At 42.3% G+C, this 14702-nt stretch overlaps 1 protein-coding gene across 9 annotated transcripts in view; it reads right to left on the bottom strand.

The window, feature by feature from the left end:
• Positions 1 to 7689: 7689 nt before the first annotated feature.
• Positions 7690 to 14702, bottom strand: part of PDE5A (phosphodiesterase 5A) — an 85848-nt gene continuing 78835 nt past the window's right edge. For all 9 annotated transcript variants that reach the window (XM_082236932.1, XM_082236929.1, XM_082236927.1 and 6 more), the window contains exons 18-21: positions 13152 to 13215; positions 11532 to 11606; positions 10561 to 10644; positions 7690 to 9758 (exon numbers count right to left, since the gene is read on the bottom strand). In XM_082236932.1, the coding sequence (XP_082093058.1) occupies positions 9621 to 9758; positions 10561 to 10644; positions 11532 to 11606; positions 13152 to 13215 (361 nt within the window). In that variant the 3' untranslated portion in view covers positions 7690 to 9620. The remainder of the gene's footprint in view (positions 9759 to 10560; positions 10645 to 11531; positions 11607 to 13151; positions 13216 to 14702) is intronic.

Raw genomic sequence — 14702 nt, forward strand, 5'->3', positions numbered from 1 at the left:
CTTATATCTGAATTTATTTATCATCTGCAAGTGGGACCTGCAACGAAGTGTTACATAATTGGGAGGTGGTAACAAGAAAGGGTGAGGGACGCAGGTGGCGCTGTGGGTTAAAGCCTCAGCGCCTAGGACTTGCCGATCGAAAGGTCGGCAGTTCGAATCCCCGCGGCGGGGTGCGCTCCCGCTGCTCGGTCCCAGCGCCTGCCAACCTAGCAGTTCGAAAGCACCCCCGGGTGCAAGTAGATAAATAGGTACCGCTTACCAGCGGGAAGGTAAACGGCGTTCCGTGTGTTGCGCTGGCTCGCCAGATGCAGCTTGTCACGCTGGCCACGTGACCCGGAAGTGTCTCCGGACAGCGCTGGCCCCCGGCCTATAGATGTGAGATGGGCGCACAAACCCTAGAGTCTGTCAAGACTGGCCCGTTCGGGCAGGGGTACCTTTACCTTTACCTTTAACAAGAAAGGGCACTGGACACAAATGGAAACCCTAGGGAAAAGGTTTTGATGGAAGTTCCAGTCAGACAAACACATTTGATGGTGGAAAGCAGGGCTAGCGATAGGGGAGGCCTGAGGAAGAATCTCATGGGTCAGATAGAGGGATTCCCCATCCTTAGATCAGGGATATTTAGGCCTATCATCCCTATTTTTCTAGGTCAGTGACATAACCAGTTTCAGCCAATCAGCTCTGTGCATAGCTGCTGCAAACATGCAAAAACTCTTTCTTTCCCTGAGCTTGATTTGAGTTGTGGGGTGGGGGGACCAGAGCTCTGAGCAAAGTGCAGGGTAAAAGGTAAAGGTAACAGGACCCCTGACTATTAGGTCCAGTCATGGACGACTCTGGGGTTGGTTGCGGCGCTCATCTCGCTTTACTGGCCGAGGGAGCCGGTGTACAGCTTCCAGGTCATGTGGCCAGCATGACTAAGCCGCTTCTGGCGAACCAGAGCAGTGCATGGAAACGCAGTTTACCTTCCCGCCGGAGCATTATCTACTTGCACTTTGACGTGCTTTCGAACTGCTAGGTTGGCAGCAGCAGGGACCAAGCTCACCCTGTGGCAGGGATCCGAACCACCGACCTTCTGATCGGCAAGCCCTAGGCTCTGTGGTTTAACCCACAGCGTCACCCTCTACTTATTGATGCTGCTGCAACTCAACAAATTTTAAAGTGGAGCATTTTTCTCTGTCTCGTTAAGTCACTTAATTTTGTTTTATATAGGAGTTCGATTTTTGTTTTGTTTTGGTGGGCATGGAATTTGAATTTGGTTGTCTAGATTTCTACTCATAAACTTGTAATGTAAGAGGTAACTGCAAACCTTGCAGATGTCATCTGTAAACGAGCTTTGTACTTGTAGATGCAGCTTTAGTGCCCCCTCGTGGTCACCAACTTTTAAGAAACACCCTGCAAGCATTTCTCACTTAACAAGAGACTATTGTGAAACAAAGTACTGTACCAAGATTACCCACTATTCAGCAATAATCAGTGTAACCTTCAATATAGTCAAATACCTGCCATTTAAAACTTGGTACTCCAGTTTCCAAAAAAATGAAGATACTCTCTCCTTGCCAGGAACTTGAAATACCCTCTGTACTAGTTGTCTGAACTTCTACTTATCTAGGATGTTACATACCCAAAGATAAACCAGATGATAAGTAGGACACATTCTAGGTCAACTGTATGCCATTAGATGAAAGATGGCCAATAAATGGAAGTTGCTTTTTGAGTGTTTACAATGACCCAAGTGAAACAGTTCTCTTCTTGCATTTATTGTAGAAAGCATGGAAAATGGTACAATAAAAAGCAAAAAGTTACTGGAGTAGCAGTTGGAGAGTAACTTACTTAAATGTGTATTTTCTCTCCCAGACTGTATAGTACATTTTTAGGGGGTGGGGGTGGGGAAGGGATAAGTCTCTTAACTGGTTTAAATAAAGAGTGTTTGTGACTCTAAGATAACAGAACCAAGGACCCAGGACCCCTCCAGAGTTAAATATGACTTTAAAAGAAAACACCAAATACATAATCCATGAGTTGGCCTAGTACAAAAATACTGTGCTCAGAAACTATATATATTTGTTCAAATGTTTCAAAAAGGCAGAAGATTATCAACACACCGAGTGACAACGTGTTAGGAATTTCTACAGAGTTAAACTATAAAAGTAATATATTTCAAAACTATGTACAGTGTTTTCACTACATTCTTAAGAAACACTTACATGGTCTGTGTCCTGTGTATCTACAGAGAAGTTAAATTCTAACTTCGTTTACAATTCCACTGGAGGAGTGGAAGGGCAGAGTGACTATATCAAAACAGTTGGGTGAATTTTACTGCAGTCAAGGATTTGGTCCAGAGTTTGTAATGGGAATCATAAGACCTTATGTACAAGCAAGAAATGTGACAAACCTTATACCATCAAATAAAATAGCTCATTGTATTCAGTTAATTGGATCCAGCTATTCAGCTGAATTGCTTTCTAACAGTTATTTTTAAGTCATGGTACTCATACAAGTCATCTGCAATAGACCTCTTTTAAGGAAAGTTTTCACATCAACTTTCTGATGACCATATTCTGTATCAAACAGTGTGCATCAAGTCTAGTATCAAAATAATTCTGATGACATCTTTCAATGTTTAAAGCCTCAACACGGAGCTCTAACCTAAAGCATACACTTTGGAAATGGCAGCAAAGTCATGACTTTAATTTTAAGGCCCTTTCTACAAATGCATGGTCATCATTAGATGACTGCAAGATCAAATAATTACTTGCATGTTGCGATGGGTGAACCTGTCAGTTTTGGTTTCCCTCACTTTTCCTATCTTAAATTCAGTTCACTTGATTTTTGCAGCAGTTTGCTATTTTATGATTCTTTTTTTAATTCTATACCTGAAGATTTAGACATTTTTTCATGCACATTTCTCCTAATATATATACTTTGTACATATTTTTCCAAGCAATTTTCTCCGATATAATGCATTATTGCAGATTATTTCGGCAACATATGCATTTTTAAGCACAGCTTTCCTTAAAAACACAATTTTAATGTTTTTTGGGGGTTTTTTTTGTCTAGAGAAGTTTCAGAAAATTTGGAGAAGTGTGAATGTGGTTTGGGAAGTACAAATTACATGAATTAAAATGCAAGCTGAATGAATTTCTCCCCATCCTCATTTGCATCTGTAAAAGAACCATCACAAATCAAACACCACATATTCAATACTTTTTTAAAAACAAAAAATCACTGCAAATTTAAGTTGTACGTTATTAAGTGTTTTCGACTCCTGAGAAATCAAAAAGGTTTATGTGCATAGGGACTATGCACTGAAGCACGATGGCTTTCCCTTGAGTGTCCATCATTTTGAGGAGTACTACTCTTTGGCAGTAAACACCCATAAGCAAATGGTTACGTTCACAATGAAACACTAGTGCCTGTCTGGAACATACCCAGAACATTGGGTATTGTCTTTGGGATCATCCCTACCCACAGTTTCATATACATATCTACATCTCACAAATAGATGTGCAATCAGTTCCTCCCTGTCAACAGAAACTTACAGAATGCCAATTTTGCCTTTGAGTTCAGTTCTTAAAAAATCAACACATTTCTTAGGTATGAACATATTGCATTTCCAAGTGATTTCTGCTTTCTTTGCAAGTCATTTAAAAAATAAGCCTATGGTACATAGAGCGACGAGATTCTATAGAATTTTGAGACCAACATCTAATTAAATTACTTTAGTCTTTCTTCACCATTTGCCCTGGGGACAAATTATCCCTGAATCAATGGCAGCTTTTCAGAACCAGAAATAGATTTAAGATCCATTTATAACAACATATACATGTGCTCTAATGCTATAAAGGTAAAGGTACCCCTGCCCGTACGGGCCAGTCGTGTCCGACTCTAGGGTTGTGCGCCCATCTCACTTAAGAGGCCGGGGGCCAGCGCTGTCCGGAGACACTTCCGGGTCACGTGGCCAGCGTGACGAAGCTGCTCTGGCGAGCCAGCACCAGAGCCGTTTACATTCCCGCTATAACGCAGTACCTATTTATCTACTTGCACTTAGGAAGTGCTTTTGAACTGCTAGGTGGGCAGGAGCTGGGACCGAAAGACAGGAGCTCATCCCGCCATGGGGATTCGAACCACCGGCCATGCAATTGGCAAGCCCTAGGCACTGAGGTTTTACCCACAGCGCCACCTGCGTCCCCCTATAGCTCTAATGCTATACACAGGAGCAAATACTATGGGCATGCTTCAATGGGCCTCTAAAGTCAGTATCTCCATTCTGCATCATCTGTGGTTACATATAAACTGTTTTCCATAACTGTGAGGAACACTCACAGAATAACTTAATTGGGAATTGTTACCCTGCAAAGCCTGAACGATGTTGTTGAGCACAGGATCAGGGAGATCAAAGCCCTCTTACCACTCTTCAGAACAATATTTAAACAGTGGTGTAGTACCTAATCCATGTTAGTGATCATTAGGATTACTGAGATTGTTAACTAGATGAAAAGCAATGCTTATATCAGCACTGTGGGAATTTATTTCCATGAAGAGCTGTTGTAGATAGGAAAATATCCACTTACTGTTCTTTAACCACTCTGATTATATAAACTAAGTGCCAACATGTGTCCAGGATTACCCAGTTAAGAATACAACCCAATACACACTTACTTAAATGGCCTTGGCCCTGTATATCTGAAGAAATGTCTCCACCCCCATTGTGTAGCCTGGACACTGTGGTCCAGCTCTGAGGGCCTTCTGGTTGTTCCCTCACTGGCAGAAGTGAGGTTACAGGGAACCAAGCAGAGGGCCTTCTCGGTAGTGGCACACGCCCTGTGAAATGCCCCATCAGATGTCAAGGAGATAAATAACTATACAATTTTTAGGACACCTGAAGGCAGCCCTGAATAGGGTAGTTTTTAATGTCTGAAGCTTTATTATGTTTTTTATTAGCTAGAAGTCACCCAGAGTGGCTGGGGCCACCTAGACAGATGGGCAGGGCACAAATAATAAAAGTATTGTTATTACCTGAGGATAAGTCCTATTGAATTCAATGAGGCTAACTTCTGAGTAGGTATGTATAGGATTACAGTGCAAATTATTTTCATAACAATTTAGTACTATCATACCTCAGGTTGAAGTTGCTTCAGGTTGAGCGTTCGGGTTGCGCTCTGTGGCGACCCGGAAGTAACGGAACAGGTTACTTCCGGGTTTTGCCGCCCGCGCATGCACAGATAGTCAAAATGACATCACACGCATGTGCGGAAGCGGTGAATCGCAGCACATGTAGTCGTGCGTTGTGTTCGCTTCAGTATGCGAACGGGGCTCCGAAACGGATCCCATTCGCATCCTGAGGTACCACTGTACTGGTGTACCTTGGTTTTCAAGCGTCTTGGGAGTCGAACGTTTTGGCTCCCAAACAATCAAAAACCAGAAGTGATTGTTCCGGTTTTTGAACGTTCTTTGGAACCTGAACATCTGACAAGACTTTTGTGGCTTCTGATTGGCTGCAGAAGCTTCCTGCTGCTGTGCCTTGGTTTCCGAAAGTTTTGGAAGTCAAACGGACTTCCAGAACGGATTCCGTTCGACTTCCAAGGTACCACTGTACAGGGAATTCTCCATGCAAATCTATCAGAGAGTGAGAGACAGACCCATTTTAGAGGACTGTATTTGACATGATAGTTCAGAATGGACATGTGTAACATATGGAACAAAGAGTAACTAAGCTTGAATATAAAAGCATTGACTACTATGTCAAATAAAGCCATCAGGCAATATTAAAATCTTCCACTCTGGGGAAATGTGCACTGCCATTCAGCCGTCCTCTCTCTGCCCTGATCTGCCAGCAGCATGGGGCGACCTACTTAACTTCAAAGTGCTCCTGGGCACTGAGGGCTGATGGGATTATATTGATCATCAACAGTACAAACAGGCAGTTATTAAAAAGGTCAAGCATGTGGTTTCTTATTATTTTTATCGTCTGTGCATGTGTGAGCGTGCATATCATTTTTTCAGTGGTTATCGAGACAAAGCAGAAAGGAAGTCTTTTGCTGAACCAACTCATAGCTATAAAAGGTTGCATCCACTAAATGCTGCAACACACTCGCTGACTTCAGCCAACTTGCTAATTTGCAGAAAGGCACGTCTTGACCACCCACACTTAAACTAACATTTCAGGTTTGTTTGTTTTTATTGCACACAGCCCAACTGAAATTATTAATTCTACCCTGCGCAAAAGTGAATTCAGTTCAGATCCCTGCCAGCAATAAAACTACAATTTGCTGCTAGATATTCAGTCATCCAGCTCTATCAAGCTTTCCCCCCTCTCTATGTGAGACGTGATCCTCAGTAAGAAAAGATTCAGGTGAACTACTAAAAGTCCACACGCATGGAAATTAGGCCTTTATATTGATGGATGCTGTTTGCATCATTAGGGATATTGTATTGGCGAGCCTATTGTGATATTTTATTGTTTGCGTGGTTGCATTCATATGACTGTTGGTTTATATACCAAATTACTACAAATTATTTTAGAGGAATGCTTTTTAAAAAACACATTACTCCACATAGGTTTCTTTCCACCAGCTTACCAACACATATACAATTTTATGATGCTACAGCCATTGGTAAGATCTCTGCCATATAGGTTGGTCCTGTTTTTCTTATCATCTTCACACTGAGTTGCCAAGTGTGTTTTGCTTGACTTGAGTAATCTGGCACTTTCGACAGAAGTGATGGAAGGAAACAGAAATTTCCATCCCATCCTGGGCTCATTACAATCAGTGGGGTTTCCGTTCCACTTCAGTCTGCCTTCCACTAAAACCTAAGTTATTCATCTTGCCATCTGCCAGGGCCAAAACCTACATGATTAATTATGTAATTAATTTCAACACACTGCAATGGTATATAAATGTCAAAAACAACACAGAAAATAATATAATTATAAATGTGACATTTGCAGACTAAGAAAACAGAGACAGGGAATACCACTTATTTGCTTGTGTGATTTCTGCTCCTGACCTTGGGATGACCAGGCAAAGCGAATTTTTCAATATGTCTAATCAACAAATGCAGCCCACTTTGGAACAATGTATTGTGCTTGCGTCTGTCCTGTACTTATTGTGCTCTGGAAAAGCAGATTGATCTCCATGATGATGTGTGGATGATCTAGTCTTGAGGAAAGGAGGCTGAATGTGGTCTTCATCTCCTTATACGCACAAGCTATACACAGTGGTCAAAAGATTGCAATTGACTGATCCTCTGGGGATAATGTTGAACAAGGATGTTGAGTCTGCTTTGCTGGTACTTCAGATCCTAAGGTTATTGCCTTAAATGGCAACTGTTTTGGTGGAGTAGTTGAACCTGCCTTATGTACAATCCAAATGTACAGAAACAGCATGAGACAAAGCAGAATATTCAGCCCTTTCTGGAGTGTTCGAGGCTGAATGTTTGAATGCACTCCCATAAAAAAAACAAAACCCTGCACATGGAAAATCTAGCACGTCAAGGAGAACATTTCAGGCCTACTCTCCCTCCTGATGTGCCAGTTGTCTATATGCAGGGAGTTGGGTTTTTTATATATATGGTCGGCCACATAATATATCCCATGGAAAAGTGGCACAATTACAGAAGGACTGGAACACATGATTCTTCTGAACATGCAGCAGGCCTTTAGATCTTGGATATGGAAAATATATGAAGTCGGCCAGATAATACTTTTAATGAACAAACATTACAGCTTCAGTATGTGGCACATTTTTGTACCTGTGTGAGCATATACACATGCTCGATGTCCCAAAATTAGCATGAATACCACACAACTGAAGAGTATCTCCCAGTTCATAAAAAAAGAAGTGGCAAAAATCTAACAATGGAGAAACCTGTTTCCATTGTCAGATTTCTTGACCTCTTTTGACTGCATTTGAAAGCCCCAATTGTGAGGCCAACAGTCCCTTTCATGGGACAGATGGAAGTGGTTTTGGGCCTGCATTTTCAGATTGCAGTCAAACATCACACAGGTTAGTGAGTCTCCCAGCTATTCCTAAAATAGAGGTAAAAGCAGCTCCTAATCATTTGGGATGTTGAGGAATGTTCTGGATCCTTTGGCAGAAAGCCTTGTTCCTACTTTGAGAGCTATGATGGCAGTTGTACCCTCCCTGACAAACCCCAGTCCCAAAAGTGCAACTTTTCAGATAACTGCGCAAAAATCAATGCAACGTATTTGATAGGTGTGCTTGCTTGCTGCTAGTTTGTCCTAAAAAAGTATTACACATGTGAAAATCATCTTTACAAATATCTGGGTACGGCTAAAGTTGTATCCACAAATAAACACTACCAGACAAAAATCTCATTTTTGACATGGTAACATTATTGGTTGCAGGCAGTGAGATGGTATTTTAAGATTTGTTTTGTCTACGTCGAACTAATACTCGTTGACTTCTTTAAAGTTATCGTTGTAAGCTCCCTGAAGTATTCTCAGCTGTTTCCATTTCTGCTTTCTGCTTCAATACTCTGCGGTTATGCTTGTTCCAAGTCAAATGGTCTTATGAAAAACCAAAAGCATTCTTCTTTCCAAAATTTACTCATAAAAACCTCTTTGCAATTATGAGCAGTTGTTTTTAAGTAGCCTTGGCTATTTCTCAGCTCTGATCTCTTTAATTTGATTCAGTTTTACAATATCCAGAGCAATTCTCAAGTTCTGGACTGGGCCTAGTTTTCTTCACTCACTCACATCGCTGCCAGCTTCAGGCCATTCCCCATTCCACGATTTCAGTAGGCAGGATGGCATTGAATCTTGTTTGCTGTGGGATGATCCCATCTCATTGAAAGTAGCCCCAATGTCTACACAGTCTCTCTTCTGTCTGTCTCCATTCCCCATTTCTCTTGACTTTGATGTCTTCTTCAGACAATTGCACTTTTGAGCTACGATGCTTTAAGAAATGTCAGGCAGTTCCATCTATAGATCTTTACCAGCAGCCTGGGACTGCTGGGTAATTAACAGCTCAAGTTCATTTAAGGTGAAGCACTCTCACAGCAGGAAAAGGCACAGGAGCAATATATTCTCTCAAGATACTGTGCTTCATCCCTGACTTTCTTTGGAATAAAGAGATATTGGATTCAGCAGCTCCCATAGTGAACACTGACCACTAAGCTCCTCCATGTTTCTCAGGCTCCCAAAGGCAACACTGCACTCTCATTATTTACACTTACAGAAACAGACAAGACAAAAGGATGAAAAAGGTGCTAAGTATGGTAATCGTTTTAAAGTACTGGCCATTGACTGAAACTAAACAACTATGTACAACTGAGAACAGCAGTCCTAGAAACTCTCCTCTTCTGTACCGTCTTCTAAAGCCGAGCAGAGTAAACTGGACCTGCTAAGTGCAGACCTCATTCTCCCTCAAATAAACGGAATATTGGAAATATACAACTATGATACATCATACACAAAAACGTTTATGTTACGCTTCCGAATGCTGTGCAAAAATATATGTCTCCTTGTTCTTTTAAAATACAGCAGTGGCAAATTATACACCTATTTCGTACAGTGTCTAGCAAAACATTTAAGTATCTCCAAATCACTATATATAAATAGCTTCTTTGTAAACCAGCATTCCTAACGAAGTGCTATCTCAGTTCCGTTTGGGCTGATTGCTTTCTCCATTGATCAGGTTTGTTTCTTGCTGTTCGGCTAATGCCTGCCATTTCTGCCTGTTCTTTCTGCAGCCTTCCAGCAAAGGATAGCAGGCTTCTGAGACGTGTGTCATCGCCTGCAAATGGAAAAGCAAATTGGACCCATCAAAACCTAAGAAAGGGGAAGGGGCCTTCTCTTCCTTAGAGTTTAGCAGTTTGACAGAATATACTGGGAAGTGAACACACAGCAAACATCCAAGAAGCAGCTTCCCAGCATGCTCCTGGCTGATAGGTGCAGTCCGCAAATGGCAGTGGATCTGGAGGAAGGCAGATTCCCCCTCTCTGCATGCCACAAGCTGCCCCAAACTGTCTGCAGAAAGCAAGCCAGGCTTATCCCATGGCCTGCATTAGTGCCACATCATTCCTACACAGGAGCTGCACCTTTCAAGGATATATCCACAGTTCTGGGAACCTGTGTCACTAGTGGGTTGCTGGACTCCAGCTCCCATCGGCCAGCATAGCCAATGGTCATGCATGATGGGAGTTGTACTCCCAATATCACCTGGAGGACCAAAGATTCATCATCCCTGAAATAAAAGAACATGAGGTTCTTAGGTCAAATTCCAGAAACCCACCCACTTCAGGCAAAATCATACGAACAGACCCATGAGCAGTAAATAGAGAGAAATCCCACTACAATATTTCAGAGATCTTGCTTGATTATTTTATTGTGTAAGGGTCCTTGCTCGGCTGTATTTCCTTTGTAGGAAAGCCAAAGAAGTCCCATTAAAGGATGTGAAACTTGATTGTGCAACCCCACTTCCCACAGCCAGATCTGCATAGAATGCTTTTGAAGAGAAAGTGCAGTTTTGAAGACAACGTTGGCAGATGACACAGATGCAAACACTCTCATTGTACAGGCCGCTCCATATATGGTACCTCATAGAGCTGCAAGCAGATGGCATCAATGAATCCAACTTGCATGCTGGGGATTTTGTTTTTCTTTTCACGGTTCATTAAATCCTGAAAAATCAAACGAAGTTCACTTTGAATGAAGCAAGACCACTTGCCAAAATGTGGCTCAATTCAGCAATGTTTTGTAATTTGTACACTGCATAGATATATAAAAATTCAACAAACAAACAAACATACATGCATACATACATACATACTTCACAAGGCATGCTAATAAGCCATCATTATAGTCAGTGCTGGCCTCAAAGAGGTTGTCCTGGGTTCAAATCCCATCTCAGTCCAAGTTTCCCTAAGTAGCCTTAGGAAAGTTACTTTCTCTCAGCTTCAATTCTTCTATCTGTAAAATGGGAATTGCAACAATCTGCCTCCTAAGTTTCTGGTGAGGATACAACAGTTCAGAATAACACTGAAAGTGAGGCCTCTGAGCTTGAAATGACCACTTCCAGGTCTCATGAACAGACCTCTAGACAGAGAGAAAGCTGATGCTACTGTAAGTATGTAGATGGAAATAGCTGCAAAATACTTTGCTTCTCCATTAATGCTACTTCCCATACTATTAGCAGAAAATGTCTACTTCTTTGCCAAAAACATTAACTACTCAGCTATAATTGGTAGACAATACAGGGGTTGTATCCCAAAAAGTCATCCTGTTAGTGCAAGGACTCCCCCCCCCATGTCGAAGCCCCATGTGTGTTCCCCAAAAGTTTTACTGAGGGTTCCCCCAATTCACATGTTGGTGGGGGGTGGGTTGCACAGGCTGAAGTCTTGTACTAATGAGATTAGTTCATTGGATACAGGCCTAAGTGAATATGATTTTTCAGATGCTAGAGGAGGTGTAAATTTTGATACTTCATGTGTAAAAACACCATCTAAAATGAATTTTCGGTAAAAAAACAACAACCACCATGTTGTTTAAAGATGGTTCTTCTACTTACTGTTGGTTCTATATTGAGTTCTTTTCTCTCCTTATCACCTTGGTCAAAGAATTCTGTAGCTACAAGTTCCGCTATCTGCAAGTTAAAAGACAAAGATCTCAGAGTGTGTTTCAACAATATTTTATAATACTGCTGTAATGGTTCTAGGGGTTGCTCGTGCGTAAGCCGGTGCAAACACCTGGCTGGATTGCCTGAGTGAACCTTTTCTGTCCGGACAGCCACTCACCTGTGGCTGTCTCAGTCGCTGGCAGAATCTGTGAGTGAGCGTTTCTTAAACGTCTTCCAGAAAAGAAGCTCTTTGACGCCTAGTCTCCGCCTACTCTCTCTGCGCGAAAGCCTTCTGCGCAAGGAGGGTGTAGGCAGCGGAGGACCTCTACTCTCCCCGCTGGTCCCCGGCAAGGAGTCATGGGACCGCTTCGCCGCTTCCCCCATCTGCCCCTCTTCTCCACTGGTGCTACGCTGATTCTCTTCCCCAGAAGATGGGCTGCCTCTCCCAATCCCGGGACGCTCTCCGGAATCCCTCTGGATTTTGCTCTCTCCCCCCGGCACTGATGGCAGTTCCCTGACAACTAATATATAAGCAGATGCAATAAGTATGCAATTATTCTGTCAGAAATGGCAAAGAAAGACATCAACAGTGTCCAGAAATCAAAAATACATTTATATCCAAAGAGGTTCAAATAACAATTTATACAATAACTAAGGGTGCAATCAAAACCCTCACCACTTGCCAACCGTGGAAGGGGAGGCAAGAATAATTTAACTTGATCTCTACACCAGCTCCATGCTAGAAGAGTGATTGGCAGCTCAGCCCATTTCACCACCAGAAATGAAAGGGAAATGTATTGCCTCCTGTCTACCCCACCACTTCCACGACTGCCGAAACACGCCCTTCTCACCCAAACTCAGAGAGAGGGTGTATTCTGGCTGAGGAGGCAGCAGTGGGGTGGGCAGGGCCTTGCTTCTTGAACTTCCATCACCTAAGGCAACTGATTCACCCTGCCTACTGGGTGAGTTAACTCTGATGCCATCACACACTGGCAGTAAGCCTAGCTTGGGATCAAGCCCCCTTTCCAATGTCCCTCGCAGGCAGGGGTGTTGCCAGCAGGATACTGTCAGAGGGCCTCCAACACATAAGGGGGACGTTGGCACTCTGTTGGTGGCAGCTGGCAAGAGGCAGTTCAGTTCGGTGTGAGGGGGTTCAGATTGCTCTGTTACTCATAAACAAACAAATAAAATCAATGAAATATTTAGAACCTCTTGCTTAACATTCTCATCTGGTTTATGCAGAATTCAATACCCATCCCCCAAAGGATGCCAGTTTTCCAAGGATTCTTTTGCAATCTCTTTTGCAATGTCTGTTTGTACGGTATCACTCCTTTGCCAGGTTTCCCATAGTAATCCTTCTTTTGAAGCTTTCAATCGCTGGCAATCAATATTTGTGCAAGAAACAAGTGGCTGCCGATCTTCTTTGGTATAACAAATTTCATCTTTGTTTTGTTTTAAGTTGATACAATAGGCAATGCGTTAAAACGGGAGGAAGTTTGGTGGGAACAAATGCTCAAGGAGACTGTGGGCTGCCTTTTTGTAGATTTGGACAGGCCTTTGGCAGTTACTTACCCGTTGCTGAACAGGCCACGGCTTTGTTATTGCTGACAAATCACATGCAGTCATCAGCATTGCCCTGTAGAAACCATGAAGCCAAGATTTTATGCATTATAAAAAGCATTGCATCTTGGCAGCAGAATAAAAGTGGGTATGGTATGCAAAATCATGTAAAATAAAGGCTAAAACAAAGCCCAATCTGTTTTTAATAAATGGCAAAGGAACCATAATATTGTTGCAAGTAATTAAAATCAGCTAGTAACAAATAGGACTTTGAATTACTATTATTATTAAAAATGTGATATGGAGTGTTCCTGTTCAGTGTTCTAGCCAGCCAGACAGCCTTTTATCAGATACTCCATTCCATTCCTCCTCCTTGCCAACAGACACTACTGAACTTGTCCAGTCACCATTGCCCTATGCTGGTTTGGTGGGGGGTTAGATTTTTCTACTTCTGCAAACCTTGAGGTTCCCACAAACATGCTGATGTCTCCCTCTTGGGATTTTAAAGATTTGTTTTACATACCATTCATAATTCAACACCTGAGGTAACTATTAATATATATGATTAAATACTACCCCCCCCCCCGATGTAATTCTAGATTAGGATTGCCAACCCAAAATCCAATCTTTGTTTTGGCTTTATCACTAGAACAGGATATTTCAATCACTTTCCAGTTCCTAAATAACCCCAGTGCTGCTGACGATGGGCTGTTTTAAATCCCTGTCTCACTGAGAATGCAAAGGCCTTAAGGAGTTTTATGGAGTACAGTGGTACCTTGGGTTAAGAACTTAATTCGTTCTGGAGGTTCGTTCTTAACCTGAAACTGTTCTTAACCTGAGGTACCACTTTAGCCAATGGCTGCTGCCATGCCACTGCTGTGCGATTTCTGTTCTCATCCTGAAGCAAAGTTCTTAACCTGAGGTAGTATTTCTGGCTTAGTGGATTCTGTAACCTGAAGCGTCTGTAACCCGAGGTACCACTGTATCAATGTTTTGAAACTAAATCTATGGATTTCACACAACCTCTGCATGTGGCCAGGTGCAGACTGGACAAATTTTTATTCAGCTTGGCCATAAATGGCTCTGCTCTTCAATTCACTTGCATATTAACAAGCAGCAAAACAAGCTGAAAAGTTTACAGAACTCACTGTACACTGATCAGGTGAGCTGAGCAAGTGGCAAAGATGTCACATAATTTGGTCACATGCAGAATTGTTTCCTCCTTTTACATGCAGTCCCATCAAGGCAGGGTTACATGGCCCTGGTGATGACTCCATTATTGCAGGCAGAGCTACTACAACTTTAGCCTGACCTTTCTCATGCAGAATAAATAACCTTAGGAGTACTGACTTTAACAGTTCAGTGCTTCAGAACAATGTCTGTATTGGAAAGGAACAATATGGTATTCTGTCAAGGCTGTTTTACCCTGTCTGGAAATTGCATGGAAGGTTTACATAACCATTAGAAACCTGTTGCTCACCACCATTCATCAAGAAAGTTCTTTCTGTTCTCTTGTGGCCCAACCCAAGCATTCCATGAAACTAAAGTTCTGTGATAGCTGGC

This window comes from Podarcis vaucheri (genome assembly GCF_965113315.1).
Source record: "Podarcis vaucheri genome assembly, chromosome: 9".
NCBI lineage: Eukaryota > Metazoa > Chordata > Lepidosauria > Squamata > Lacertidae > Podarcis > Podarcis vaucheri.